Source organism: Mustela erminea, chromosome 19 (assembly GCF_009829155.1).
Source record: "Mustela erminea isolate mMusErm1 chromosome 19, mMusErm1.Pri, whole genome shotgun sequence".
NCBI lineage: Eukaryota > Metazoa > Chordata > Mammalia > Carnivora > Mustelidae > Mustela > Mustela erminea.
This window is the reverse complement of record NC_045632.1, coordinates 11,572,987-11,598,328: the sequence shown is the minus strand read 5'-3', so window position 1 is coordinate 11,598,328 and position 25,342 is coordinate 11,572,987. Positions and strand designations below refer to the sequence as shown.

The 25,342-nt window shown below is 60.3% G+C and overlaps 1 protein-coding gene across 6 annotated transcripts; it reads left to right on the top strand.

Moving 5' to 3' along the window:
- Nucleotides 1–1,807: 1,807 nt before the first annotated feature.
- Nucleotides 1,808–24,238, top strand: ZNF787 (zinc finger protein 787). 6 transcript variants are annotated; one of them, XM_032324801.1, is made up of 4 exons: nucleotides 1,808–2,253; nucleotides 14,114–14,202; nucleotides 14,796–14,867; nucleotides 22,514–24,238. In XM_032324801.1, exons 2-4 carry the CDS (start codon nucleotides 14,124–14,126, stop codon nucleotides 23,584–23,586), a joined length of 1,224 nt encoding a protein of 407 aa, XP_032180692.1. In that variant the 5' UTR covers nucleotides 1,808–2,253; nucleotides 14,114–14,123; the 3' UTR covers nucleotides 23,587–24,238. The 6 variants fall into 6 exon arrangements, with proteins under 6 accessions (XP_032180692.1, XP_032180695.1, XP_032180690.1 ...); XM_032324799.1 differs by lacking the exon at nucleotides 1,808–2,253 and adding an exon at nucleotides 2,522–6,318; XM_032324803.1 differs by lacking the exon at nucleotides 1,808–2,253 and adding an exon at nucleotides 6,335–6,588.
- Nucleotides 24,239–25,342: the final 1,104 nt, after the last annotated feature.

Here is a 25,342-nt window from a genome sequence, read left to right as displayed (position 1 = left end):
TGCTGAGCAAGGAGCCCAATGTGGGACTCGATCCCAGGAGGCTGGGATCATGACCTGAGCTGAAGGCAGCTGCTTAATCAACTGAGCCACCCAGGTGTCCCGGTTGGGCAGTCTTAAGAGAGACTCAGAAGTATCGATGGTTTCAATCAGACAGAAGGTCGTTTTGCTCACGGAGGCACAGAACCTGTTTTTCACTACTCCAACAAGTGTCTGTCTAGAACCTCCTAGCTTACTACTCCACCATCCTCAACACACAGCTTCTGTCCAAGATAGCTGCTCCAGGTCTCACCAGTCTGGCCAACTAGGAAGGTGGAAAGGGGAGAGGGAGGAAGCTGTGCCCCCCGCTTGGCCCTCATCCAGCCACTGCAGACACACACTGAATGATCTGAGTCAGAGGACACAGATGTGTCTCAGCTCTCATGATGTAAATAATAATAATAAAATAAAGTAATAATAAAATAAATAAATAAATAAAATAATAGTAATTAGTTTTTAAAAATTTACTTTTGTGGTACTTCTGAAGATGAGACACAGTCATATCTGACCTTTTATGTATACATTTAGTACAGTATTTTTTTTCTGAAGGGATGTTATTAGATCAACAATGCACACCTTACTATTGATGCAGACTGAGACGTGACCCAGACAGTGGACAGAGCAGAAGTAACAACACTAGTAAGTCTTACTGATCACTACCATTTTCACCGAGACTTGGCTATGAGGCAGGTCCTGGGCTGAGCACACTTGCACAGATTATTTCACTAAATTGAGTCTGTGAGAGGTGTCATTCAACAAGGGATTCGGACGTCCCCATCCTCCTGACTCCCAAGCATGGTAACTGTTTCTTTTAATTTCGTTAACTTTTAATTTCGTTATTTATATAACGAAATTAAAAGAAGTATCGATGGTTTCAATCAGACAGAAGGTCGAAACAGATATGACTGTTTCCATGAGGAAGATCATAAAAGGGTTACAGTAACCCTGGTAAGTCATCCTTAAGTGAGAGCCAGTGGGGCTTAGCCTATGAGGACACAGTGGTGTAAACAGTTATATTAAAGTAGCGACTTTGTGTGAGGACCCCGAAATGAGAGCCAATAGTCGGTGGGGGGGCTCCTAAGTGCTGGCCTCCCATTAGGGAAGCAGGCGAGGCTCCCGCCGCTGGGGCCAGTGGTCTACTACGGGAGGCGGTATGTGTAAGCACTTCTGGAGCCCAGGCTTTGCATTCCGGGCGTGTGGCTTTCGGCAGGTGCCTGAGCTCGGTGTCCCTTGTTATCTGCAAAGTGGGAACAGGTTATTAATGGGACCTAAAGCATGCAAAGCCCTCGCAGGTGCCCAATGTGAAAAAGGAGGGCACTGAGGCCAAGAGACAGGCAAGGCTTGCTCTGGCCCTGGAGCTCTGGCAGCTCCAGGGGTGGCTCCGAGCCCCGGGGACCTTCCCAGACGAAACCAGAGCCCAGCTCCCGTCTCCGACCCAGAGGAAAGGGGACCGGGGAAGGAAGGGGCTGGCCGCTCGGAGTGGCAGGCGGCAGGTGCAGGAAGCGAGGGCACTTGTGGGGCCTGCCTCGGGGCCAGCAGGATCCCCGTCCTAGAAGTTCAGCCCGGGACCGGGCAGGGCTCGTCAGGGCTGTGCCCCGGAGCTGTCCCTGCGAGCGGACGCCGCACCCGCCACGAACCCCGGCACGGAAGGGGTTACGATGATAGAGACGACCGGAGGACCCGGGGTGGCATGAGCGGCCCTCGACGCCACTCTCCCCCACACCTTTCCGTCCCAGGCTCGCGCGGGGCGCCGACCGCGCAGGCGCGAGCGGCGATCGCCGGGCTGGGGGGGGGAACCTCCCGAGACACCCGGAAGTCTCCGCCTAACGGGCCGGGCTCGCGCCTCCTGTCCTGGAAGGGGGCGGGGCCCGGAGCCCCTCGGCGCGCGGCGCCATAGAGCGGGGACGGAGGACCCTTGTCCTAGACCGTCCGGAAGTGGCTCCCAGGGGCGCCCGCTACCCACCATAGAGCTGAGGGGGGCGGCGGCTAGGGGGTCTCCGGGCTCGCCTTCCTAGAGCGGCGAGGACGGGGTGGAGGCCGGCGGGGGGGGTGGGAAAGGAGGGGGAGCAGCGCGGGCGGAAGCGGCCGGGAAGGTCACTTCCGGCCTGGGCGCCCGTCCCCCTGACCCCAGGGTCTGAGTCGCCGCTGCCGCCGCTGCCACCATCCGCGAGGGAGGAGCGAGGAGGAGTGCGGCGCGGCGGCCCCGGGACCGAGGAGGTGAGGGGAGGGCGCGGAGGCAGGGGGGGCGTGAACCCGGGGCCGGGGTGGGCGCGCGCCTCTGGGAGCCCCACTGCGGGCGGGGGGCGGGCGGGGAGGCGGGCGGGTCGAGCGCGACTGGGCGGGCGAGTGCGCGTGCGCGTGCTGGGGGGGCGTGAGTGGGCGCGCGGCCGGTGACGCGGGCGGGCGAGGGCGCGCCAGGAGGAGCCGCGGGGAGCGCGCGTGCGCGCCGGGGCCGCGCCGGGGCCGCGCTGGGGAGGGAGCGCGCCTGCGCAGCGCCGGGGATTGGGCCGGGGGCTCGGGGGTGGGGACGCCGCAGCCTCCCCGGCAGGTCGTGGCCGGAAGTGGTGGTGATTCCCGGGGGAAGTTGAGGCCCTGGTGGGGGAAGGGGACGCGCGGGCCGGCAGGCCTGACCGGAAACGGCGGTCCGGGGGGCACGTCTGGGTCCCCGGCTTGTTCCCACTCCTTTGCCGCTCCTTCTCGTTTCCCGAGAAGCCCGGGTTCCGCTGCCGCCGCGGGCGGGCTGCGTGCGGCCTTTGATCTGCCGGTGATTACGGCCTGGGTCCCCGCGGGAGGCTCATTCATTCGCCCCGGCGCGGGCGGCAGGCAGGAAGCGCGTGCGCCGGAGGGGAAATGACTGGGCCAAGGTCAGGCACCGCGTGGCCCGCTGGACCGGGGCGGACGGGGGCCGGGCCCCAAGGCCACCCCGAGGGCTCCCGGGCGCCAAGCTGTGCTGCTTGATCCCCCCAACCACTCCCAAACCCGACCTCAAGAGGGGACACCGCAGTTCGTGGAGACGGGGGTTGGGCAGCCACAGGATGGTGGCGTCCCACGACGGAAAAGTGACCCAGAGGCTCTCCCAGTGCCCGGCCCCATGCTGGGCACCGGGACAGGGTCAAGAACAAGGTCCCGGAGAGGACAGGCAGAGACGGGGACCTGGACACGGAGTACCTCCTCCCCCAGAGCAATTGTGGGAAGGTCTCCCGGCAGAGCCCCGTCCAGAGGCGTTCAGGAAGAGGTCACTTGGTGTGTGGCTGCCTGCTGCCTGGCTGTATTGGGCAGTGCTGAGGACACAGTTGGGAGTCAGCCGGCCTCTGCTCTGGGGAAGCACGGTCGCTGTTGATCCCCGCTTATCCCCTAAGACGTAAGCCTCTTGGGCTAAATGCAGGTGGCATCCATCTGCCTGCTTTTGCTCCGGTTCCTTGTGGTCCTGCCTCAGCCCTGAGAGCATTGGGATCAGATCCCCACGTTGTTCTCTCTTGTCTTAGCTTTTTCCCCTGGAAGTTTTCCAGATCTAACCCCCACCCGCACACCCGCTGAGCTGAGGAATGGGAGAACCCCAAGGGCTTATCAGCATGCCTGACCCATGAGCAATCGTGTGGCCTTAGAAGTGCTGGGGTCAGACAGAACCGAGTTCAGATCCCAGCTCCATACCTGGTGCTTTGTGACCTTACAGTGTAAATGACTCTCACATCTCAGTTTCTGCCTGGATGAAGAGGAATGGTGGTAATAGCTTTGACTTGGTAGGGAAGCTGTTAATGCATGTTTTCTCCAGAGAGCTGAGCGGAAGCTATGTGAGAAAGGCTCTGGAGCCAAGCATTCCTCGTAGGCCAGGCCTTGCCTCCTGTCTCTTCCAGCATGGTGACCATGGACCTGTCACTTTCCTCTTTCCCCATTCCCTGTGGTAGAGAGCACAGTCCAGCATTTTCTGGATAAGGCTGGTCCTGTGCTGGGTCCATGGGCACAGTGGTCCTGGCACAGTGCTCTACTATGGGGTGGGAGAGAAGGGTCCCTCGGTGCACGTTTCTTGAGGATCCCCTGTGACAGACCCAGAGCTGGGTGACACTGGATGGCAGTTCCTGTCCTGCAGCAGCTTGGAGGCCTGTCGGGGACACACATACAGAGGACCAGGGAGAGGGCTGGGGGATTTCCCAGAACATCCCTTCCGGGAACTGTAGGTGCCCAGAGGGAAGCTTGTCCCCGTGGGAGGTGGTGTATCTTGTGCCTTGAAAGACAGGGAGGGATTGGCTAAGAGGACCCTGGGGCTTGGGGGAAGGTGATGGTGAGCTCTGGACTCGCCACTCTGGCCCATGGCTGCAGTGAGGGCAGCAGTAGTCAGTGCTGGGGGCACAGCTCCCCGGCACCTGTGCTCAGACACATGTCAGTCTCCAGACCTTGCTTGCTTGTCCTCCATGCTGCCCAAAGCCTCACGTGTACTGGGGCCTCCAGGAGCCAGCTGCGGCTTTGGCCTCTTGGTGACAGATTAAATTTAACGGCACTTGCTTCCTGAGCACTCGTCAGGTGCCTGGTCCTGTGTCTGGTCCTCGCTGTCCCAAGCTCTCTGAGGTCTTGGGATGGGGTTGGTTGCCCCCAGTTCAGGGGCGTGGGATGGAGCCCCGGGCCCCATGGTTGCACTGGGAGCACTGGCCTGCACACGATTCCAGAGCTCGGCCCTTCACTGTAATGCCACGGACTCTGATGACTTCTTTCTTTCAGCCACCGCTGGGGTCTGGGGGAGACGGAGGCTATCCTCAAGGCCTTTTCAGTGTCCCATCATCGGGTAGCAGGGAGTGCGTTGCATGAAGGGTCACTGGCTGGTTCAGGGCACCCTAAGCTCCAGCCTTTCATTTCGGGGATGACTCACGCTGGTGGCATCAGTGGCTTTGTTGTAGTAGCATGGAGAGCTGTTGCCTCACGACCATCGAGCAGCCAGCCACAGGAGTCTGGATGGGTGGCCAGGGGCCCTGAGCTGCTCCCGCCGGCCACCTGGGGCCACAGGCCACGACTGTAATGATGGCGGTTAAGGGAGCCAGTGCCAGGATCCTGAGGGTGAGGAGGAAAGGAACGATGACCTTGGCGGCTGGCCGACCTGGCTGGAGTCTGGCGCCTCTACTTGGTGGCTGGCTCTGTGAACTTGTGTGAACCCCAGCTTTAACAGTTTCTTGTCAGGGGTTGCCAGGCACATCCTGGGCACCTGGCTTCTGGCTGAGGGCTTCACACATGTTACCTCTGATCTGGATGCGGGGCCAGGAGGGTCAGGAGGCATAGAGGCCAGAGCACCTTGTCCAAGGTCACATGGCTGCGGGGTGGCAGGGCTGAGTTGGCAGCCTGCCCGGAGAGCTTGTTCTCTCCTCTCTGACGGTGGTTATGGGCTCGGGACTGTAAACCCATTGCAGTGGGTATGAGGGTCTGACGTGTAGTCTGTGCTTTGGAAAGAGAGGACACTTGAGCTGAGGGAAGGGAGAAGTCTGGGAAGGTTTTCTGGGGGAGGTGCTACTTTCACTGGAGAGAATGGGCAAAGTGGAAAGATGTAAACACCCCCCCAAGAATGGGGGTCCGGCCTGATTGAGGGGTGACAGACAGAATGTGGCCTGTAGGCGTGGTTCCATCCTTTTTTCCCCCTAGAGAATATTTTTGTTTGTTTAAGTAGTTTTCAGTTACTTGTCCAGACTAAGGAATGAGGAGCATTGACAGACGTGTCTGAAGACCTGGATGCTGGGTGTTCCTGGACAGTGGCAGGTGGCCTCCGGGTTCCTGCCGCACCTGCCGGCATAACCGTACAGGGAGGCTCTAGGAATTCTCGATACTGGTTTATCTTGGAGATAGCGGGGAATGGGGACCAGGGCCTCTGGAGTTTGCCGCCTGCCTGCACCCCCGGGAGGGCCACACAGGGTTGGAGGGGGAGCCGGCTGGTGCCCCTGAGGATATGGGGACAGCGGCAAGGGTGAGGCCTGTGTGGCTGGGTGAGATGGGAGAGAGCAAGCCATGAGGTAGGCTTACCGCGAGGCAGCCGGTCAGTGAAAAGAGGAAGAAAGTGGGGTTGGAGGCCAAGGGAGCAGGATCAGAAGAGACTGCTTTGGTCAGCTCTTTCGGTGTGCTGGGAAACCCGAACGAGGCGCAGATTGCGTTCTGGGGAAGTATGGCCTACCAGCCGACTCTGGGAAGATGGAAGAAGTCTGAGCAGACTGTCATTGTAGAGGAAATGGGGAAAGTTGACAGAGGCCCCCGTCTGCCCCCCAAAAAAGGACTTATGGTTCTGATGGTGTTGCTGACTTGGAAGAACAGGTGGGAGCCTGGCAGCATCAGCTATGGGTGTGGGAGGTGGCCTGGGTGGGAGGTAGAGGAGGGAATGGATGGGTATTTGGGCCTGGGGCGAAGGGTGAAGCCACCCACAGAAAAGGGAAGTGGGTGGGAGCTGGAGAGGAGAGCGTAGGGGTCTGCCTGCACCGCCAGTGGGGCTGTGGAGTGTCACCACCCAGGCTGAAGAGGGGTCTGCGGTCTGAGTGGCCCCCAGCCAGTCAAGGACGCCAGGGCCAGCCAGGCTGCTTCCCCTCAGTGAGTCGCATGGGCTGGGTGGATATTTCCAGGTGGCGGTGTGGGCTGGGAGGAAACTCAGTCCTGGGATGCGGGGTGGGGTGGGGGCGGGGGTGGCCCTTGGGAGGGGAGAGGACTCGGGGCAGCTTGAGGACTGGCTGCAGGTGGGAGGTGGGCAGTGGGGCTGGGGGGCTGGGTTTGGATTTGGGCAGGTGCAGCAGGGGGTTCACGTGGGGCAGGGATGTGAACCCCAGCAGCTCATGGAGGCGTGAGGCTCCTAGCACATGACCCCGCCTTGGGAGTAGGTGCCCCCATCCCCACAGAACACTGTCATCGCAGAGGGAGACTGTACTCGCTCCCCTTCCCCTGCCCTCGGGAGTCACTCACCTCTATCCTCTCTGCGGGTTTGCTGTTTTTCATGCGTGACGCGGTCTCTGTGTCTGGCCCCTCACGCGGTGAGATGTATTCAGGGCTTGTGCTGTGCGGCATGTCAGTGCCTCACCCCTGTGTGACGGAACAGCGTTTTCTCCAGTGGTCGGGGTTCACCTGCTGTTGGGCGGTTGTGTCATCTCCAGGTTTTGGTGATCGTGATTTATGCCTCTGAACGCGTGTGTGTGGATTTCTGCGTGAGCGTGTTTCTGTTTGTCTTGGGTTTGCGGCCATGAGTGGAGCTGCTGGACCCCGTGGTCCTTCTGTGCTCCACCCTCTGGCCCCCCATTTCACATCCCTGCCAGCAACGCCGGGGGTTCCAGTTTCTCCACAGCCTCACTAGCACTGGGTGTTTTGTGTTTTCCTGGGACCTCCTGTGGTTGAGGTCTGTTTCTCTGTTGGCGGAGGAAGTCGAGCCTCTTGTTAGCGCCTATCAGCTCTTCATGTTCTCTTCTGAGAAGTGTCTGTGCAGAGTCTGCGCCCATCTTTACCTGGGCTGTTTGAATTGAGTGACTTAAGAGGATGAGTGGTCTGTGATATGGGGGGGGCGAACTTGAAAGGGGCGTTGGAAGGGGGTAGGCATGGGGAGGCGGGGGAGGGTGGACGGGGAAGGGAGAGAGTGCTGGACTCTGCCCCCTGCCAGCACAGGGGTTAAAGAGCCACTGGATTTGGTGACCAAGAGGCTGGGCAGGGGTAGGTCGCAGATGGGTGGGAGGTAGGAGGAGGTAGAAGTCGCAGCTCAGCTCTGAGGGAGAAGGGGAGGGGAGGACGGGGTGGGGGTGGAGGATGGGTGTGTGTGTGTATCCCGGGAAAGGGAAGGGAAGGGCCTGGGGCATAGGTGCTGGAGGGGCCCTTGCTCTGCAGGTGTCTGGTTGCTGGCACGGGGGAGGGGAGGCGGGGAGATTGGCAGCGGAAGAAAGAGAGGGGCTAATTGGTGGGCTGGCATCCAGAGGAGGTGGGCGGGATCTAATAACAACAATAATAACAATAATTTGTCTCAAGCTTAATAGCCGCCGGCCTCTGTCAGCCCCTGTGTTAATTGGATCGCTCAAAGGCCTGACTGGGGTGGGCTGGGGTGGTTTGGGGAAGGCCCTCCATCTTGGGGAGTGGAGGTCGGAGCTGGGCAAAGTCACAGAGAGTGGGGCAGAAACTGGGGAGCTGGGAGGAAAGATGGGCGAGGCAGGGGTTCCGAAGGTGTCAGATTGCATAGTCAGCCTTCATCCAGAGCAGGCTGGGGGCCTCCTGGTTGCCAGACACGGTCACGCCCCAGTGCTTCTCTCCGTGTACGGTGCTGTGGAGGGGAGGAGGCTAGAGCCCTTCCCCCATGACCCTGAGATCCTGGTATGGGACCCACAGGCCCAGGGTCAGCCCACCGGCCTCAGCAGCTTTTTGAGTGATGAATGACTGAGTGGGAGAGGAAGGGACTTGGGTAAGGTGTAGTGAACACCTTTCCCAACTTTTCAGTAGGACCCCTGGTTAGTCCCTGGCTCGGGCGCTGTCCTGACCCTCTCCTGGCTCCCGGGGGGTACTTGCTGGGTCTTGTGGGGAGCAGTGGGGAAGCCCCTGGGGCGTGCTCCCTTGTCCCATCACACTTTGTGCACAAAACACAGACGCAAGGTAACCTTACTGGGATTTCAAGATGGGGACCCCCGAGCTCCAGCCGCCTCAGACGGGCGTCCCTCCTATGGCCCCCGCAGCCACCTGGCCTGCTTTCTGCCCCTCTCTCCCTCCCGTTGGAGGCACAGCACGTCCAGGCCTTTCCTGTTTGGCCTGGGATGTGTCCCCTAACGTCTTGGCAGCCCTTATTTGCTTGCGTCAGGGTCAGCAAACATTTTCTGTAATGGGCCGGAAGGTAAACATTTGGGGCCTTATAGGCCAAGAGGCAAAAAGGAGGACCTCGTGTAGCTACTTAGACATCTTCTAAAGCGGGACTGTGTAAACACGCAGGGAAAGCCCGTCCTGGCAGGGGCAGCTCACAGGCAGCTTACAGCCCCCAGAGAGGGGAGGGGAGACTTTCCTCTGCCTCTTAGGGTTTCTGGCCAGGACTGACTGAAACAGATTAGCAGGACAAAAGCCCACGGATTGTATTTCCACAGACATGGGACCCACAGACGTGCTTCTGCACGGGGTTGGGGGGCCGAGGGGTGGAGGCTGTGGGGAAGAGACCACGGCCCCTGGCCCACAGGCAGAGAAAAGGTCTGTGTGTCCGGGCTCCTTTCTCTGGAGTCTGGAGGGAAGGACAGGGAGGGCCCTGTGCTGGGTGCTTCCATCTCCTAGTTTCAGGAAGAAGGGCGGCTTGTTCTGGGTGAATGTCCCCGGTGGAGACCAGTCCCTGTGCCGCAATCCTGCAGTGGGGCGGGGGTAGGGGGTGGCGGGCAGCAGGGAGACAGGGAGGGGACGGAGCGAAGGCTGAGGCCTTGTCGCTGCAGGAAGCGGGCCTGAGGTGGAGACTCGGGTCTGGGAAGTCCCTGCTTTCAGTGACTTACGTGCTGCTCGTTCAGAGGAAGCACGGGGCACCCACTGGGCAAGCGAGTCTGCATACACACAGGGGGGCAGAGGGGCAGAGGGGCAGGCCACCCGGCCCACTGCCTCAGCCCTGCCGGCCCACAGCCCTGTGAGTGCTCACTGTGTCTTTCATTTTAACCTTGTTTTTCTTTTTCTTTCTTTCTTTTTTTTTTTTAAAGGCTTTACTTATTGGTGGGTGGGACATGAGGTGGGACTGGGCAGAGGGAAAAGCAGCCCAATGTGGGGCTCGATCTTAGGACCCTGAGATCGTGACCTGAGCTAAAGTCGGACACTTAATGACTGAGCTGCCCAGGCGCCCCTTGTTTTCCTCAAAGATATAGCTGGCTCTGTCAAGTGGTCCATGAATGGGGGTGTTTCGTCTAACAAGTAGAGAGGTGCTCCTTTCTTATCTCATTTTCACTGTGGCCTTGTAATCAGGCAGCCCCATACAATTTTTTAAAGTCTGTTTACTTTTTTTTCCTAAAGATTTTTATTTATTTATTCCTGAGAGAGAGAGAGAAGCAGAGGGAGAAGCAGGCTCCCCGCCAAGCAGGGAGCCTGATGCGGGACTCTATCCCAAGACCCTGGGATCATGACCTGAGTTGAAGGCAGATGCTTAACGCCTGAGCCACCCAGGAACCCTAAAGTCTGTTTACTTTTTAATTGAGATCTGATTTGCATGTTGTGCAGTCCTCCCTTTTCACGCGTACAAGTTAGTGGTTTCTGATTCATTCACGGTGTTGTGCAACTGTCACCACCATCTGGCTCCTGGGTTATTCTCATTGCTCCGACTGAAACAGCTGACCCATTACAGAGGGTCCCGCCCCACTCCCACCCCCAGCACCCAGCTGCCCCTGGCTCTGTCCTGGATGGCTGTGGAATCCTCTCTCCGTGGCCCTTGGAGACTGGCTTCCCCCACCCCCATGGTGTTTGCATGGGAATAGCACTGCCGGGAATGTGGGCGGCCAGACACGGGGTTTACGTCTCAGGTGTGCACCTGGGAGTGGAGTCGCCGGCTCCCAAAGTAGGTCTGTTTATTGCGGGAGGAGCTGTCAGACCGCTCCCCCAACCTGCACACCCAGGGGCCGTGTGCAGGGGTTTGTGCGGCCTCACTGTCACGGTCACCCTGTGTGACCCGATGGCCGGGCAGTGGCATCCCCGCGTTGCCCCCTCCACACCCAGTGATTTTCTTGTCGCGATGCACAGCCCCCCGGCCTTCCAGAAAAGAGCTGTTTTGTCTTTTCCCCTATTACAGAAGTGATCACTCATTCTAAAGAATTAAAAAGTTGGGATGAACTTGAGAAGCAAAGAGGGACAAGCACTCTTGCTGCTGGCAGCAGACGGCTGGCAGCCGCTGCTCCCGAGACTGTGGCATCTTTGGGATTTTTCTCGGGCTTTCTCCCATGTGGCACTGACAGGTTCTCTCCAGTTTTTCTCTGCTCTAAATCTGGCTATGAGGAACTATTTTTTGTCTGCAAGAAGCATTTTCTGAGGTCTGGGTTTCCCCTCAGATCAGCTTCTGGAGCAGGGGGTTGCCTGGTCAGGGGCCCCCAGCGCCCACATGCGGCTCCACAGCTGTGTGGCGACTGTCCCGTGGCTCCGAGCCCGGCGCTGTGCCAGCGCATCCCAGCTGCCCGTTGTCGCTGCTGCCGCCATCCAGATGCTGCTTGCTGCTGCTGCCGGCAACCTCCAGCACCCGGGCCCCTACGTCTGTGAGCCCCAGTGTCCTCGTCTGTGAAGCACGGGTCATAATGACACCGACCTCAGAGGGGTCCGCACATTTCACCCACTCCTCAGTGCTCTGTGTGGCCTCGGAAGCCCTGCAAGAGAGCCCTCCCACCCCTGTGTCTCTAGTCTCTCCTCAGGGCTTTTGCACATGCTGTCCCTGCATCCCTCCTCCCTGCTCCTCCTACAGGGCCGCTCCTGCGGCTCCTCCTCCTGGGAGATCCTCCTCCAACCTCCTGGTGCAGCGGCCCATCCCTCCCCTCCCAGCCCGTCCCCTCAAGTGCATATCTTCATGGAACTTCACTGGGTGAAATCGCCTGTCATGTTCAGATCCTTGTTCCTCACTGGCAGGGCCCTCTTATGTGGCTGGGGCTGTGGCCTGTTCACCAGGACGTTGTCCAGTGTCGGAGCAACGCCTGGCCCATGGGGAGACCCTGCACCTCCGGGGTGGGAGTGATGGGGACAGGGGGGCAGAAAGACACCAGCACCCGCAGAACTGCTGATGCTCCCGCCTTCTCTCCCATGAGGCCGGCGGGAAGATCCCTCTGATGAGGGCCCTGCGGGGAGGGGGTCCTGTGGTCCTCGGGCAGCTGTCCCGTGTCACGGTGGGCGCTGTGATGCTGCATGGAGCCAGAACTTGAGCAGGGGACCCCCTGTGTGTGTTTCCTCGCCGACCTGGCCCGACCGCGTGGTGGCTCCCTTTTGTCAGTGGCAGGGCCAGAGGTGAAGAGGCCTTGCCCTTGCCTGAGGGTTCTGACCAGGAACCCCTTGCTGGCCTCCTGCCAGGCACCTGCCTTCTGTCCACATTTCAGCAGCGACTCCGAGGCAGCCACTTGCCAGTCCCTGCTCAGGGTCCCCAGCGTGGCTTCTGGCCCCCGAGATGGGCTTGCCTTTGTCTTCGCCCGTGTTCCGTGCTCTTCTCAATCCTTGTTGATGGTTGGCTGGGTTTCAGGACGGCAGATCAGTTGGGACCAAGGAGTCTGCAGTGGCACCGTTGGCATCCTGTCCCTGCTCAGCAATGACCTCACTGTGACCTCACGTCCTCTGCTGTGACGTGGGGAAGGGAGTCGTTGACAGCACGGCAGTGCGGGGTGGCACAGAGCTGGGGCCAGTGGCCGGAAAATGGGACCCCGGCGTCCAGGTTTGGCTCGTGGGAGACAGGTGGGATGCCGCTGTGTAAGTGAGCACTTGTCTGGTGAGGACCTGGCCCGGACAGCCCAGGTTCACGGTTCTCCACGGGCTCTCTGCCTCCAGGTCTCGGCCACTTGTGGCTCAGCTTCCTCCTCTGCGTGCTGGGCGGCAGCGTGGCCCTCTCAGAGGGCTCGGGTAGGACCGAATGTGGTAATGGCATCCAACCCACATAGAACTGGGCCTGGACCTGGGAGATGCCTGCGAGTGTCTATGAACTGGACAGGTGGCTTCTCAGAGCTTCTCTCAGAGATCAGCGGAGGTTACTGAGGGGACAGGCTTGCGCCCGCTGGTAGTGAAATGGGTTCCTTTTGGTGCCTGGATGGTGGTGAGCCCCCTGTCAGTGGGGGATTCAAGAAAAGTGGGTCTGGTATAGTGTGCTAGGGGCAGATGGTTGCTGTTGGCGGGTGCCTGTGCGCAGCCGCTCCCCTGCGGAGAGGTCCCTGTGTGTGGGGGGTGGGGTTTGCCCTGAGCTGCATGCACTCAGCTTCGGGGACCAGGTCCCCGTCCATGGTGTGTGGGATGCCGTGTGACCTCTGAGCGGAAGTCCTGCCCGCCTGCAGGCTTCCTGCCTGGGAGTGGCGCCACAGCAAGGGACAGGTACCCCTGGTGCCAGGCCTGCTGCAGTGCAGGACTGGCGAGACCACCTGGGGCTGGGGGCCAGCTCCTCGCCCAGGAGAGGGGCCTAGGTTGTCTGCCCTGGGAATCAGGCCCTGCCACATGGCGCCATTGCCCCTGGTGGTGGTGAGCGGTGAGAACCTGACCCTCAAGGCCAGTAAAGAAGGAGGGGAGCGATTTCTCCTCGGCAAGGCCTGCTGTGTGGGGTGGGCAGTGGAGAGATGAAGACACGTCCACATGGTACGTGCGCTCAGACGTCTCCAGCGGCTTTGCTCCTCAGCCCTGAGGTGGAACAGCCCAGATGCTGTCCGCATCGGCCAGTGGACAGACGACATGGAATGTGGTCCATCCATACGGTGGAGTCTCGTCCAGCCGTGAAAAGGACATTCAGACAAGTCCTGCGAACGTTACACTGAGTGAGAGAAGGCGCAGGACACCCAGTGATATGGCATCCCGTTTCCCAAAACCTCCAGATCCGGCAAATCCTCAGAGACGGAGGCCGCCACTCCCTCCCCCGAGGTCAGCATTGTCTGGCCGCCCCTCTGAGTATAGATGCCCAGAGGCTTGCGCCTTCCAACAGGACCCCCATACAGTCTTTCTGGGAGACCTGAGCGCATGAATCCCTAGAGCAGTCAGGTGCCCATGATGGCCTCGCCGCATCTGCGCGTAGTCTTGTTTCAACCTCAGGCGCGTGAGATGTGTCGGCATGTTGGTGGCGGTTCTGGTGCAGGGCGGTGGTGGGGAGGGAGGCTGAGGCAGGGAGCTGGTCTCCCCAGGCTCCAGCTTGTGGATGGTGGAGCCAGGACACATGCCTGGCTGGGTGGCTGCAGTGCCAGGCTTCCTCCTCCCCCCGATGGTGCGTGGCCTTGGGCTGGTCCCCTGCGGAGGGGGGAGATGAGGGCCATTTTTCCATTGTCCCTCAGGTACCAGCTGCGTGTGCTGTCTGCCTGCCCAGGCCGAGCTGGGTGCAGGCCGAGCTGGGTGCTTGGAGCTCAAGCGTGGATTGGAGCCGACGTGGCGCCTGCTTTCCTACTCTGGCGTCCTCTGATCTCTGCCCTTCCGTCTCCTCCCATTCTTCCAGGGACCCAGACATGGAGCTGCGGGAAGAGGCCTGGTCTCCGGGGCCGCTGGATTCCGAGGACCAGCAGATGGCCAGTCACGAGAACCCAGGTGAGGTGGCCTTGGGCAGTTCTCAGTACCCCTCCTGGACCCCGGCTTCCTTCTCCCCCTGCTCCCGTGGCTCAGGAGTGATGCCTCTTTCCTCCAGAGGGTCACAGGCGCCCTTGGAGACTGCTTCTCTCCTTCTGCCCGTCCTCTCCACCCTCGTGGCCCAGCCTCCTTGCTCCCCGGTGTCCTGGCCCCTCTGCCCTGTTTCTAGGTTGTCTGCAGGTGTCTCAAGCGAGAAGCTATAGACGGAGGGTGGGCATTGTGGGGCTGGGGTGACAGGACCACAGAGGAGGGCGTGATGTGTGCCAGTTTGGGGGGAAAAGCTGAGTATCTGGGTTTTTAGGGGAAATCTTCCACTTTTTTAATATCGGTATCCTGTTGTGTTTAATAAAGCATTATTTGGGTTGAATAAAACTCATCTCTGAGCACTCGGGGCCTGGGGTTTGCTTGCTGAGACTCTGCTTTCTGGTTTCCAGGGGTTTTCCTGTAGGGGATCCGAGAAATAAAGCATGGGCTTGGCTTTCATGCTGCTGTCGGTGTGTTTTCGTGATGGCCGTTATGCCGGCGTAGCGTCAGCTGGTGTGTTTTTTACACAGAGGCCAGAGGGGAGAGATTTTTGGCTTTGCAGAGCCCGTGCCCCTTGCAGCGGGAAGGCAGCCAGTACAGAAGTGAGTGGATGCGGCCACGTGCTGGTAGGACTTTACATTCACAACGGGCACTGGGTCTCGGCCCTGGTGCCAGCATCCCACAGTCATCTGCGACATGGGCCACGGGGCCTGGACTGTGGTCGGGGGTAGGGTTTTTAAAGCCTCTGGGCCTCCCCCTACAGGTTATCATAAGATCACCCAGAGGAGCATAAAGAGAAGCTCCCTGTAGGCAGGTCCTGGTGGCCTTGGCTATCAAGGAGGAAACAGAGTCAGGGTCTCCGTGCTCACTTTGACCCAGCAGCCCTCCGTGGGGAGGACCATGCCTGCCCTTCCTCGCTGTGCCTGTCTGGGCCTGCTTCTCCTGCCTCCCCTGACACATGTCCTTGGCCTTCTAGCCCTTTCGGAATTACTTTAAAAGCCCGCGTGTTACGGGGGCATTGGAGCTCAGGCACATGACTCTGCTTGCACTCAGCTTCAGGGTTACCAACGTCCTGGCCAGTCTCATTTCTCCATTTGTGCCCTTTTCTCCCCCCGGAGATTTTAAAGAACATCCCAGATCCTGTCTTTGCACCCATAGGTCCTCGAGCAGGTGCGGGCTCTTTAAGAGCAAACATGAAACCACAGCTCCAAACTGCTTACTTCACCCAGCGAAACACCCAGTCTGAGTCACAACCCCAGTTTTTTTTTTGTTTTTTTTTTTTTTTAAAGATTTTATTTATTTATTTGACAGACAGAGATCACAAGTAGGCAGAGAGGCAGGCAGAGAGAGAGAGAGAGAAAGAGGGAAGCAGGCTTCCTGCGGAGCAGGGAGCCCGATGCGGGGCTCGATCCCAGGACCCTGAGATCATGACCCGAGCCGAAGGCAGCAGCCCAAACCACTGAGCCACCCAGGCGCCCCACAACCCCAGTTTTCTCCAAACTTCTGCCATGGAGTAAGTCAGGTTTAATCCTCTGATTAGCTTGTGCTCCTTACGAGACCTGCACAACGTCTGGTGGGTTCTCTGCTCCCCACCGTGCGGCCATCCGAAGCCTGTTCTCCCCAACGGGAACCTGTCGGCCGCCCCGCTCCAGCGTGCCCTGCTGCAGGGCCAGCCACCGTGACCCCCGTGCTTATTAGCTCCTGGGCCTTGAGCCTGGATGCTTCTAAGTGGCTGTGCGTCCCATGGTTGTGGGCCTGCCCTGGGGAGTCCTGCCCACCTGGGTCTGGGGCCTCTTGTGGGGTGACTGGGCCAGACTCCTGCCCTGAGACCCCGGCCTGACCCCCGCGGTGGGTCTGACCTGCAGGGTGGGGCAGAGCTGGGAGAAGGCGGCGGGGAGGGCTCCTCCCCTGCCCAGGTCTGAAGGGGGCAGGTGGAAGGTGCTGTTAGAGTTGCAGCCTCATGGCCTGGCCAACCCTGGGAGCTCCCTGGGCCCTTCTGATCTGACTTCTGGCCTGTTGAGGATCCACTACATATACATTCTAGATGTGGCCACGGAGCCCTCCCAGTCCCAGCTGCCACTGCCACCACCACCTGGCACCTGGATTGCCACCCTGTGGTGGCTTCCAACCAGTCTGTGTGTCTACCCTTATCTGCAGCCCCCAGCCTGAGCTTCTTTTTTTTTTTTTTTTAAAGATTTTATTTATTTGACAGACAAAGATCACAAGTAGGCAGAGAGGCAGACAGAGAGAGAGGAGGAAGCAGGCTCCCCACAGAGAGAGCCCAATGTGGGGCTCGATCCCAGGACCCTGGGATCATGACCTTAGGCGAAGGCAGAGGCCTTAACCCACTGAGCCACCCAGGCACCCCCTCAGCCTGAGCTTCTTGAGGTGGCGCGGTGTCCTGGCTTGCTGGGAGTGATCCCACACCCTGAGTTGCTCACCTTGCTTGGAGTCCACAGGGTGGAGGCAAGCTATGCCCTGTGTCCTCGCTTTTGCAGGGGAGGGGCTGGGGACAGTGTGCCTGAGGCTGAGGTCCCTGCCCCGTGGGGCCCACAGGCTGGGGGTGGTTACTGAAGGGACTGCCTTGGAGACTGCCTCGCCAGAGGGCTCATCTCGTTGTGGGCAGGGAGGCTTCACCTAGGAAGGGGCTGCCCGCTGCAGGAGGTGCGGGCCCCTGGCTGGATGGAGTTGCGGGGGACTGTGGGGCCAAGGCCCTGGGGGCAGACTGAGGCATGGGGTGCAGCAGCGAGATGAGACGAGAGCCGTCCTGGTCACGGTTCTAACCGGAAGGGTGCGGAGCGGACCGGGACAGCAGGCTGGTTCTAGGCTGGGTGAAGGCTCTGGGTGGTCTTGTGTGTGCTGTGCCGGGCAGCCCCACACTCCTGCACCGGTCCCTCAGCTCTGGCTCTCGCGTCCCCAGGGGCCCCTGCCGAAGATGCTGAGGGGCTCCCTGGCCTCTCTTCCCAGCAGCCCCGCGTGGGTCTGGCTGGCCGCGTCGGGGACACATGGCGGAGGAGGTGGCTTCACGGTCGGTATGCCTGCCGTATCCCAGCTCAGCCTTGTGCTTGGGATTTTCCGGTGAGGAAGAGGGACTGAGCATTGTCACCCCAGGGAGAACGGCATTCCTTGGGAGCTCAGGAGCCCCGAGCCCCAAGCCAGCGTGTCTCGGTCTGCAGGCTGCCGGCCCCTCAGTAGCTGGGGGCAGTTGTGGGCCTGAGGCCCCTTCCCTAGGGAAGGCTTGGCCTCAGGGCCCCTTGGATGCAGGGGGGGGGGGCGGGGGGGGGGCGCGGGGCTTGGCAGGCCCCAGAAGGCCTGTTGTCCGAAGGTCATTCCAGCTCACCCTGTCCCCGCAAGTCGGAGCCTCTCCACCTGGTGTCTTCCCGCCTCAGGTGCCTTGGGTGACTCCCCCCCGTGACAAGGAGGCATCTTGAGACATGTGGCAGAGGGGGGCCCACGGCCTATCTTCCGACTGTCGTCAAAGCCTGAGTCATTCTGCACGTGCCCTTGGCCTAGCCCCATGTGTGTTCATGTGTGGTGGCAGCAAGTCTGGGATCAGTCCTCCCCGTCGGCCGCCCGGTGCTGTGTTCGCGTCTCCTGCCACCATGTTCTGTGTGGGTCGCCACTGGCCTGCTCCTCCCTGAGCTGACCCCTGCTGCTGGGCTGTGACCCCATTGGAAGCCTGCAGCTGCCGGGGGGCAGACACCCGGTCACCTAGGTGGTGCCTCTCCCGCCGCTCCGTGCACACGAGACTGAAAAGAGCCCAGGGGTCTCCTTTCCATATAACATGTACCTGCCCAGGGCATTTGTGAAACCCCAAGAATTTTCTCATTTTCATCCCTGGATTTGGGTGTTTTGGGGAGTGGTGTGCAGACTGAGCGGACGTGGACGCTGTTGTTCACGCTGGCTGCTGCTTTAGAAGCACGGCCTGTCCATCCCGTGCTCCTCTCCAGCCACTGGCTTTGCCAGCCAGAGTGCTGGAGTGGAGAGGCCGGGCCACCTGCCCAGAGTGGGGGGTGGGGGGACTAGACAGCTGGGGTGGGGGCAGCTGGTGGGGCGGACAGCGGGCGTCTGCTGCACTATCCCCTGGGGAGGGCAGCCCTTCCTCACCTGCTGCCTGGGCCCCTTTGACGGCCCGGTGTGGCCGTCCAGGTGCGAGTGGTCAGAGGCCTGGGGCCGTGCGGCGCTGGGGTGGGAGAGCCATGCAGGCCTGTCCTGGGGGTTTGGCTGCAGGTATTCGGAATGGGCAGCAGTCCAAAATGACTGCGTAAATAGAAATGACACTGATTCTGAGGCAGGAGCTTCCCCCAACACAGAAGAAGTGCGCTGGTGTCCTGGCAGTCCCGTAGTGGGGGACAGGGTTCTGACCTCCCTCTGCTGAGTTCTGGCTCTCACGGTCCCAGTACGCCTTAGTCATTCCAGAGGGCTCACCAGGAATGCTCTGTCCAGCCCGGGATGATGGCAGCCCTTAAACCCCCCAAACCTCCCCAGAAAAGCCATGTGGCAGAACCCAGATCCCTTGGGCCACGCTAATGACAGCACACCTTAGGTATGTGGGTGCCTTTGTGACCCCAAAATACAGTTGGTTGGGGACAGACCAATGGCCACAGGCCTGCCTGGTGTTGGCACTGTGCTGGAGGAAAGGAGAGCAAGGAGGAGCCCCAGGTAGCCCTCCGTCCGGGACTCCCTGGAAAGCTTGGGAGGTGGTCCCCCTGAGGCCAGCAGCTGAGACTGGACGTGTTCTGTCCAGACTGGGAGCAGAGCCACAGGAAGGTCTGGGGCTGGCGTGACCTGGGGCCCACCCGTGGGCTCTGCTGCCAGTCAGGGAGAATGTTCTGCCCACAGCAGGACCCACTCAGCAAAACCTTCTGGGAGGGAACTCAAGACCAAGTGGGACCCTGTCTTTGACCAAAGGGGGGAAGGAAGGAGGAGGTACAGATGAAAATGGGGACTCCAGAGCCAGGAACCTGCAGCAGTGTCCCATACTGTCAGCTACGACGTGAGAACATCAGAGGAGGGAGCTCGGAGAACCTCGCCCCTTGGGAGTTGGGGAACCTTGTCCCCCCAGAGTAGGGGAACCTCACCGCTTGGGAGTCTGGTAACCCTTCCACACAGAAACAAACAACAGGAACAAACTGAGCTTAACACAAGTGCTCCCAACCCCGGAGCTGTCAGAATAAAAGAGAAAAGGAGCAGGTAACATCTCCCCAGATAGGGGGTCAGTTGGAGACACACCGCTGGGTCAGAGAGGTGAGAGCCCATGGGAGAAGCGCATACTTGGAACAGCTCAGAAGCAAGGGTGCGGGGCTCAGCGGAAAACAGGAGCAGAGTTGTTTCAGAAGGCGTCTTGATTCCTTCAGAAAACTGAAGGAGAAAACTCAAGGGGGAATTCAAAGAACATAACTCCTTGAGAAAAGTTGGAGGTAAAAAGGGATGTTTAAAAATCAAAAAGAAATGAAGAAAGGTTAAAATGGAGTTAAAAAAAAGGTCAGAACCCCAGCGTGTGGATGGGGAGGTCCTTGCAGAAATCCAAAGTAAAGAAAGAGTAAACAGTGAACACAACAAGCCAATGGACCTTTCTGAATTTTATTTTATTATTATTATTTTTTTAAAGATTTTATTTATTTATCAGAGAGAGAGAGGGGGAGAGAGCGAGCACAGGCAGACAGAATGGCAGGCAGAGGCAGAGGGAGAAGTAGGCTCCCTGCTGAGCAAGGAGCCCAACGTGGGACTCGATCCCAGGACACTGGGATCATGACCCGAGCTGAAGGCAGCTGCCTAACCAACTGAGCCACCCAGGCGTCCCGGACCTTTCTGAATTTTAAAAGTTAGGTCTTGAAAGAGCAAATCACACATCCCAAGAACGTCACCAAAATGAACAAGCCGTGTTCTTTCCGAGTGACTGGATGGTGAGGAACGAAGGAAATCTTGGGGGCATTTAGGGGCAGGGCTTTATGCCAGAAGACAGTGGGGCCACATTTCTGATTCACAGGAGAAGGAAAGGCGAGCCAGGGGTCTCATCAAAACTGACCTACAGGTTGGAAGGGCACAGCAGGAGCTGCAGTCGTCCTGGGCCCTTCCAAGGGATCTTAGCAGGCCAGCCGAATCGCTGCTGGCTGGAGAGAGGGAGGCAGTGAGCGGGGTTGGGTCTCAGGAGAGCTGTGGGAGGTTTGCTAGGTCAGGAGTAGCGCACACAAAGCTGTGTTTTTGTTTTCAAGAAATTGTCATCGGTGGTATTAAGGTGGTTATCTCAGTGCTACCTTGGGGTCAGCAAATGAATAATTACAGGCTGTTCGCATTCTCTTCTCCCTTTTGAAGAGGGATGCAGACATCACAGCGAAAAGACTCAAGAAAAACCTGTAGGTCCAGATTTGTCTGGGAAGAAGTCAGTGTGAATGAACTCAGCGGAATTTTTCTGTAAGAAAAAAAAGCAGTGACCGCTCCCAGCTTTGAGTCTGGAAGTACTTTTGCGTCAGATGAAACAGGGCCTCCTGGAGAAACAGCGATTGCTGGTACAGACAGGACATGGGGATGCGCCAGGAGTGTCCCACGGGGCTGGGGAGCAGGGAAGCTGCCAGGGCCCACCAGGATCCTGCCTGAAGGACGCCGCGCTTCTTGGAGACCCCCCCCCCCCCCCCAAATCCGTGTAAATGCAAGCGTTCTTCCCGATGCTCAGAAAGGGGAGGCTGGAGAATGATAGAGAACCAGTTCATTATTTCGGAAACTAGACCCCATGGTGAAGCGAGCGTGGACACTGCCATGGCCACATGCAGCCGACCTTGGGGACGGGGAGCCTGTGTGGGAAGCCTTCATCTGCCCCTGCCACCAAGCAGCTCTCGGCCATTAGTGCCGAGCGCCATGGAACGAGGCATTGGGGCTGTCATATGGCCCTGGAGCAAGGGCAGGGTCTTGCCTTCGGGCTCAGCTGCTCTCCGACAGCAGGGAGGGGGTCTGAGGCACCCCCTGAACCCCATGCAGTGGGCAGAAGTGGGGGGACTGGAGCGAGGCTTTCCAGGTCGATTTTGTGCTGTAAAGACCTGAGCTCTGTGGTGCCACCCTTACCCGATGTAGACACTTTGAAGCTGGTGAGGTAGTGCCTACCTCGGCACATCGTGGCGCCTCTTTGCATGGGTGTGTGTTACCCCAGGTCCATGTGTGATTGCTCTGGGCCCAGCCTGTGCCTGGTGTGTGACTGGCTGCCACGAGGAGCCCAGGGTCTGGGAGGGAGGGAGCGGGGAAGCAGTGTTTCTGATGCATGCTTGGAAGGGAAGCTGTGGGTGCACTCGTGCACTCGTGGAGGAGTCCCGGCTGAGGCCCGGGCCCCACTTGCCAGATTGGGGAGCGAGAGCCCTTGCTGCAGGTGCACGGGGGTCAGTCTCTGAGCTGTGAGATCTGGCTTGCACTTTCCCTGGGACATTGCTCAAAGCCATGTGTGGTGCAGACGTCGGACAGGATTTGAGTCCTCATCACACAGCTGGCCAGACCAGGGCCCCAGGCTCCTCTGTCGACTGCGTGGGTCAGACAGGGGCTCTGGTATGTGGGGGCCACATTCCCAGGTGCCAGGGCAGGTGGGATCTCGTGCTAGCCTGTGATCCCATGAACCAGCCCTGTTCCTCCTTCCTCTTCGCCTGTACCAGGATAGTCTTCCTGGAGCCCAGGTGTGATGCCCTCACTCCCGGGCTTGCCTTTGCTCCTGGGCCAGGGTGTGGGCGCCCTCCCCCTGCCAGTGGCGCTCTCCCTGGACTCTCCTTGTCCCTGCCTGGCACTTTGGGCTTTAGGTATCATTGCCTAGGCTTCCATCCTTGTTGAATCCCTGTGGACAGTTTATTTCCCAGCCACTTCTGGAGTTGCTGCAGTGTTCCACGCCTTGTTCCCGGTGTGGGGGAGGCAGCTGGCAAGGAAAAGTCTTGAGGGTGGATAATGGAAGACATGAATGTGCAGTGAAATGCCGGGGAGCGAGCCATGCTCTGAGGAAAATAGGGTGGGCGAGGGGGTGGAGAGACGGGGCATCTGCCGAGAGCCAGGTTTGTGCAGTGGGTTTCGAGGTGACCCGGCCTAGCTGCCACAGGGCACCCCGAGAAGGCGCGCAGGTGAGCGAGCTGCGAAGCTTTGCACATGTTCCGCGGCAGGTGGCACAGCCGGCAGAAGCCCCGGCCCTCGCTCCTGACCCTCGCTCTCCACCCTCGCTCCCGACGGGCCCTGTGTCGAGCCGGGGCTTCTCTGACTCCCCTCCCACCCTCTTGCCTTATAGTGGACATCCTCATCATGGATGACGATGACGTCCCAAGCTGGCCCCCGACCAAGCTGTCCCCGCCCCAGTCCGCGCCCCCGGCCGGCCCCCCGCCCCGGCCGCGGCCACCGGCGCCCTACATCTGTAACGAGTGCGGCAAGAGCTTCAGCCACTGGTCCAAGCTGACGCGGCACCAGCGCACGCACACGGGCGAGCGGCCCAACGCCTGCGCCGACTGCGGCAAGACCTTCTCGCAGAGCTCGCACCTGGTGCAGCACCGGCGCATCCACACGGGCGAGAAGCCATACGCCTGCTCCGAGTGCGGCAAGCGCTTCAGCTGGAGCTCCAACCTCATGCAGCACCAGCGCATCCATACGGGCGAGAAGCCCTACGCCTGCCCCGACTGCGGCCGCAGCTTCACGCAGAGCAAGAGCCTGGCCAAGCACCGGCGCTCGCACAGCGGCCTCAAGCCCTTCGTGTGCCCGCGCTGCGGCCGCGGCTTCAGCCAGCCCAAGAGCCTGGCGCGCCACCTACGGCTGCACCCCGAGCTGTCGGGCCCCGGCGTGGCGGCCAAGGTGCTGGCGGCCAGCGTGCGCCGGGCCAAGGCGCCTGAGGAGGCGGCGGCGGCGGACGGCGAGATCGCCATCCCGGTGGGCGACGGCGAGGGCATCATCGTGGTGGGCGCGCCGGGCGAGGGGGCTGCGGCGGCTGCAGCCATGGCGGGCGCGGGGGCCAAAGCGCCGGGGCCCCGCTCGCGGCGCGCACCGGCCCCCAAGCCGTATGTGTGCGTGGAGTGCGGGAAGGGCTTCGGGCACGGGGCGGGGCTTATGGCCCACCAGCGCGCCCAGCACGGGGATGGGCTCGGGGCGGCGGGGGGCGAGGAGCCCGCGCACATCTGCGTGGAGTGCGGCGAAGGCTTCGTGCAGGGCGCAGCGCTGCGCAGACACAAGAAGGTGCACGCTGTGGGCGCGCCGTCGGTCTGCAGCCGCTGCGGACAGAGCTACTACCGGGCGGGCGGGGAGGACGGCGACGACGACGACGAGGAGGCTGCTGGCGGGCGCTGCAGCGAGTGCCGTGGCGGGGAGGGCCGGTAGGGGCGGAGGCCCGGGGGGGCAGGGCCCCTCGGGCTTGGCGGGGACGCTGGCGCAGGACCCGGAGACCAGAGAGAGGCGGACAGAGGGGCGCCACCGGCTGCGGGGTCTCCTCTCCCCGTCTCCGCCCCTGCGGTCTGCGTGGAGCCACGGGCGGCCCGGGGTGCTAGGGCCCTCCCGCCCCCGCCCTGCACCCTGCCCCGGCCTGGCCCGCCCTTCTGGTTCTCCGCGAGCCCGGGAGGGACCGTGCGTGAGAACTGGAGACCGAGGGACGCCGGAGACCGCCACTGGAGGACCGGTGCCCCGCCCCTCTTTCCCTTGCCCGTCTGCCCCCGGGCGCTTGTGAGGAGCCTTCCAGGTCAGAAGGGCCACGCGCGGGGAAGGGAAAGAGGGTCCTTTTCCCTTTAGAGTTTTCTTTTAATCACACCCGCCTCCTGACTGCATCCTGCCGTTATTTTGATTCTGCCCTGCGGGTCCTGTTGTTTTTCTTGGCCCTTGTCCTTCCTCCCCTCCCCAGGTTTGGGCCGGGAAGAGTGCTGGAGCGGGACTAGCCCCTGGTCCCCGCGTCCCCGCGGAGCTGGGGTCCCGTCTGTTCCCTCATCTGGACACGTCGGCAGGAGGGGTGCGGGGCAATAAATGGCACTATCCGATTGTCCCTGCTCTGTGTGGTTCTTGAGTTGGGAGGGAGAAGGGCGAGAGTGGGAATGGAGGCCCTGTACGCCAGTGGGCGGGTGGAGAGCAGCAGCCTGGGCAGCTGCGGAGTTGGTTCCCTCCAGGGAACCGACTGGGGTGCAGACTGGTCTGTCCTCCTGAAGAGTGACCCGACCTCATCACCTGCACTGGGCCTTGGGCTTTCCAGACGGGAGCTCATCAGTCTGGGGAGGAACTGGGCCTGCCCACTGCAGCTTACAGGAGGACCCCACGGCCTCAGTGGAGGTTAGGCTGTGGCAGGTAGCTTTTCTCTATAGGCAGATGTGCCCATGTTCCTGACGGCTTCCTACCCCCGCACCCGAAGCCCCTTCCTGCATCCAGCTGCTTGGAAAATGTGGTCTTCCCCTGCTCACGTCTGGTAAACTGTGTGTGTGTATTGGGGGGGGGGGTAGTCACAGTGTCAAATCTCACTGCTCTGAGGGCTGGAAGCGTCCCTGGCCAGGCCACTACTCTGCAGGGACAGAGCTATACTGTGGAGGAGGAAGAGGGACTTTGTTTTGTTGTTGTTGTAGTTTGTTTGTTTGAGTTTCTTAATTTTTTAAATTTCTTTTCAGTGTACCAGAATCCATTGTTTAGGGAGTATAGCTCAGGGGTAGAGCATTTGCCTGCAGAATTCATTGTTTATACACCACACCTAGTGCTCCCTGCAATCCGTGCCCCCCTTAATACCCACCACCAGGCTCACCCAACTTCCCACCCCCTACCCCTCCAAAACCCTCAGATTGTTTCTCAGAGTCCACAGTCTCATGGTTCATCTCCCCCTCCGATTTTTCTCCCTTCTCCAGAAGAGGGACTTCGGTGGGTAGTTGTCTCCCTACAGGGGTCTGAGTGGGGCTGGGGGGGTGAAGACATGGATATTGATGGTTTGGGGTACTTCTGTGTGCCAGGCACTGTGCTTGGTGCCTGATGGACACAGCCCTAGAGAACCCTTGCAGCTGTCCTGTGAGGCGAGACCTGCCAGGGGGTCGTTCATCAGGATAGGGCCCACCCTCATGCTGATTCCAGTCTCCTGGGACCTACAGCTGGAGTCTGGGTACCCATGTCCCTG

What these genes read in the sequence shown, in the direction of transcription:
- ZNF787 (XM_032324799.1), top strand. Translation starts at nt 6,173, where the DNA reads ATGGCCTACCAGCCGACTCTGGGAAGATGGAAGAAGTCTGAGCAGACT. An exon ending in TTGCTGACTTGGAAGAACAG is followed by an intron (nt 6,319 to 14,113) that starts GTGGGAGCCTGG and finishes CCATTCTTCCAG; the next exon opens with GGACCCAGACATGGAGCTGC. An exon ending in GGCCAGTCACGAGAACCCAG is followed by an intron (nt 14,203 to 14,795) that starts GTGAGGTGGCCT and finishes TTTTTTACACAG; the next exon opens with AGGCCAGAGGGGAGAGATTT.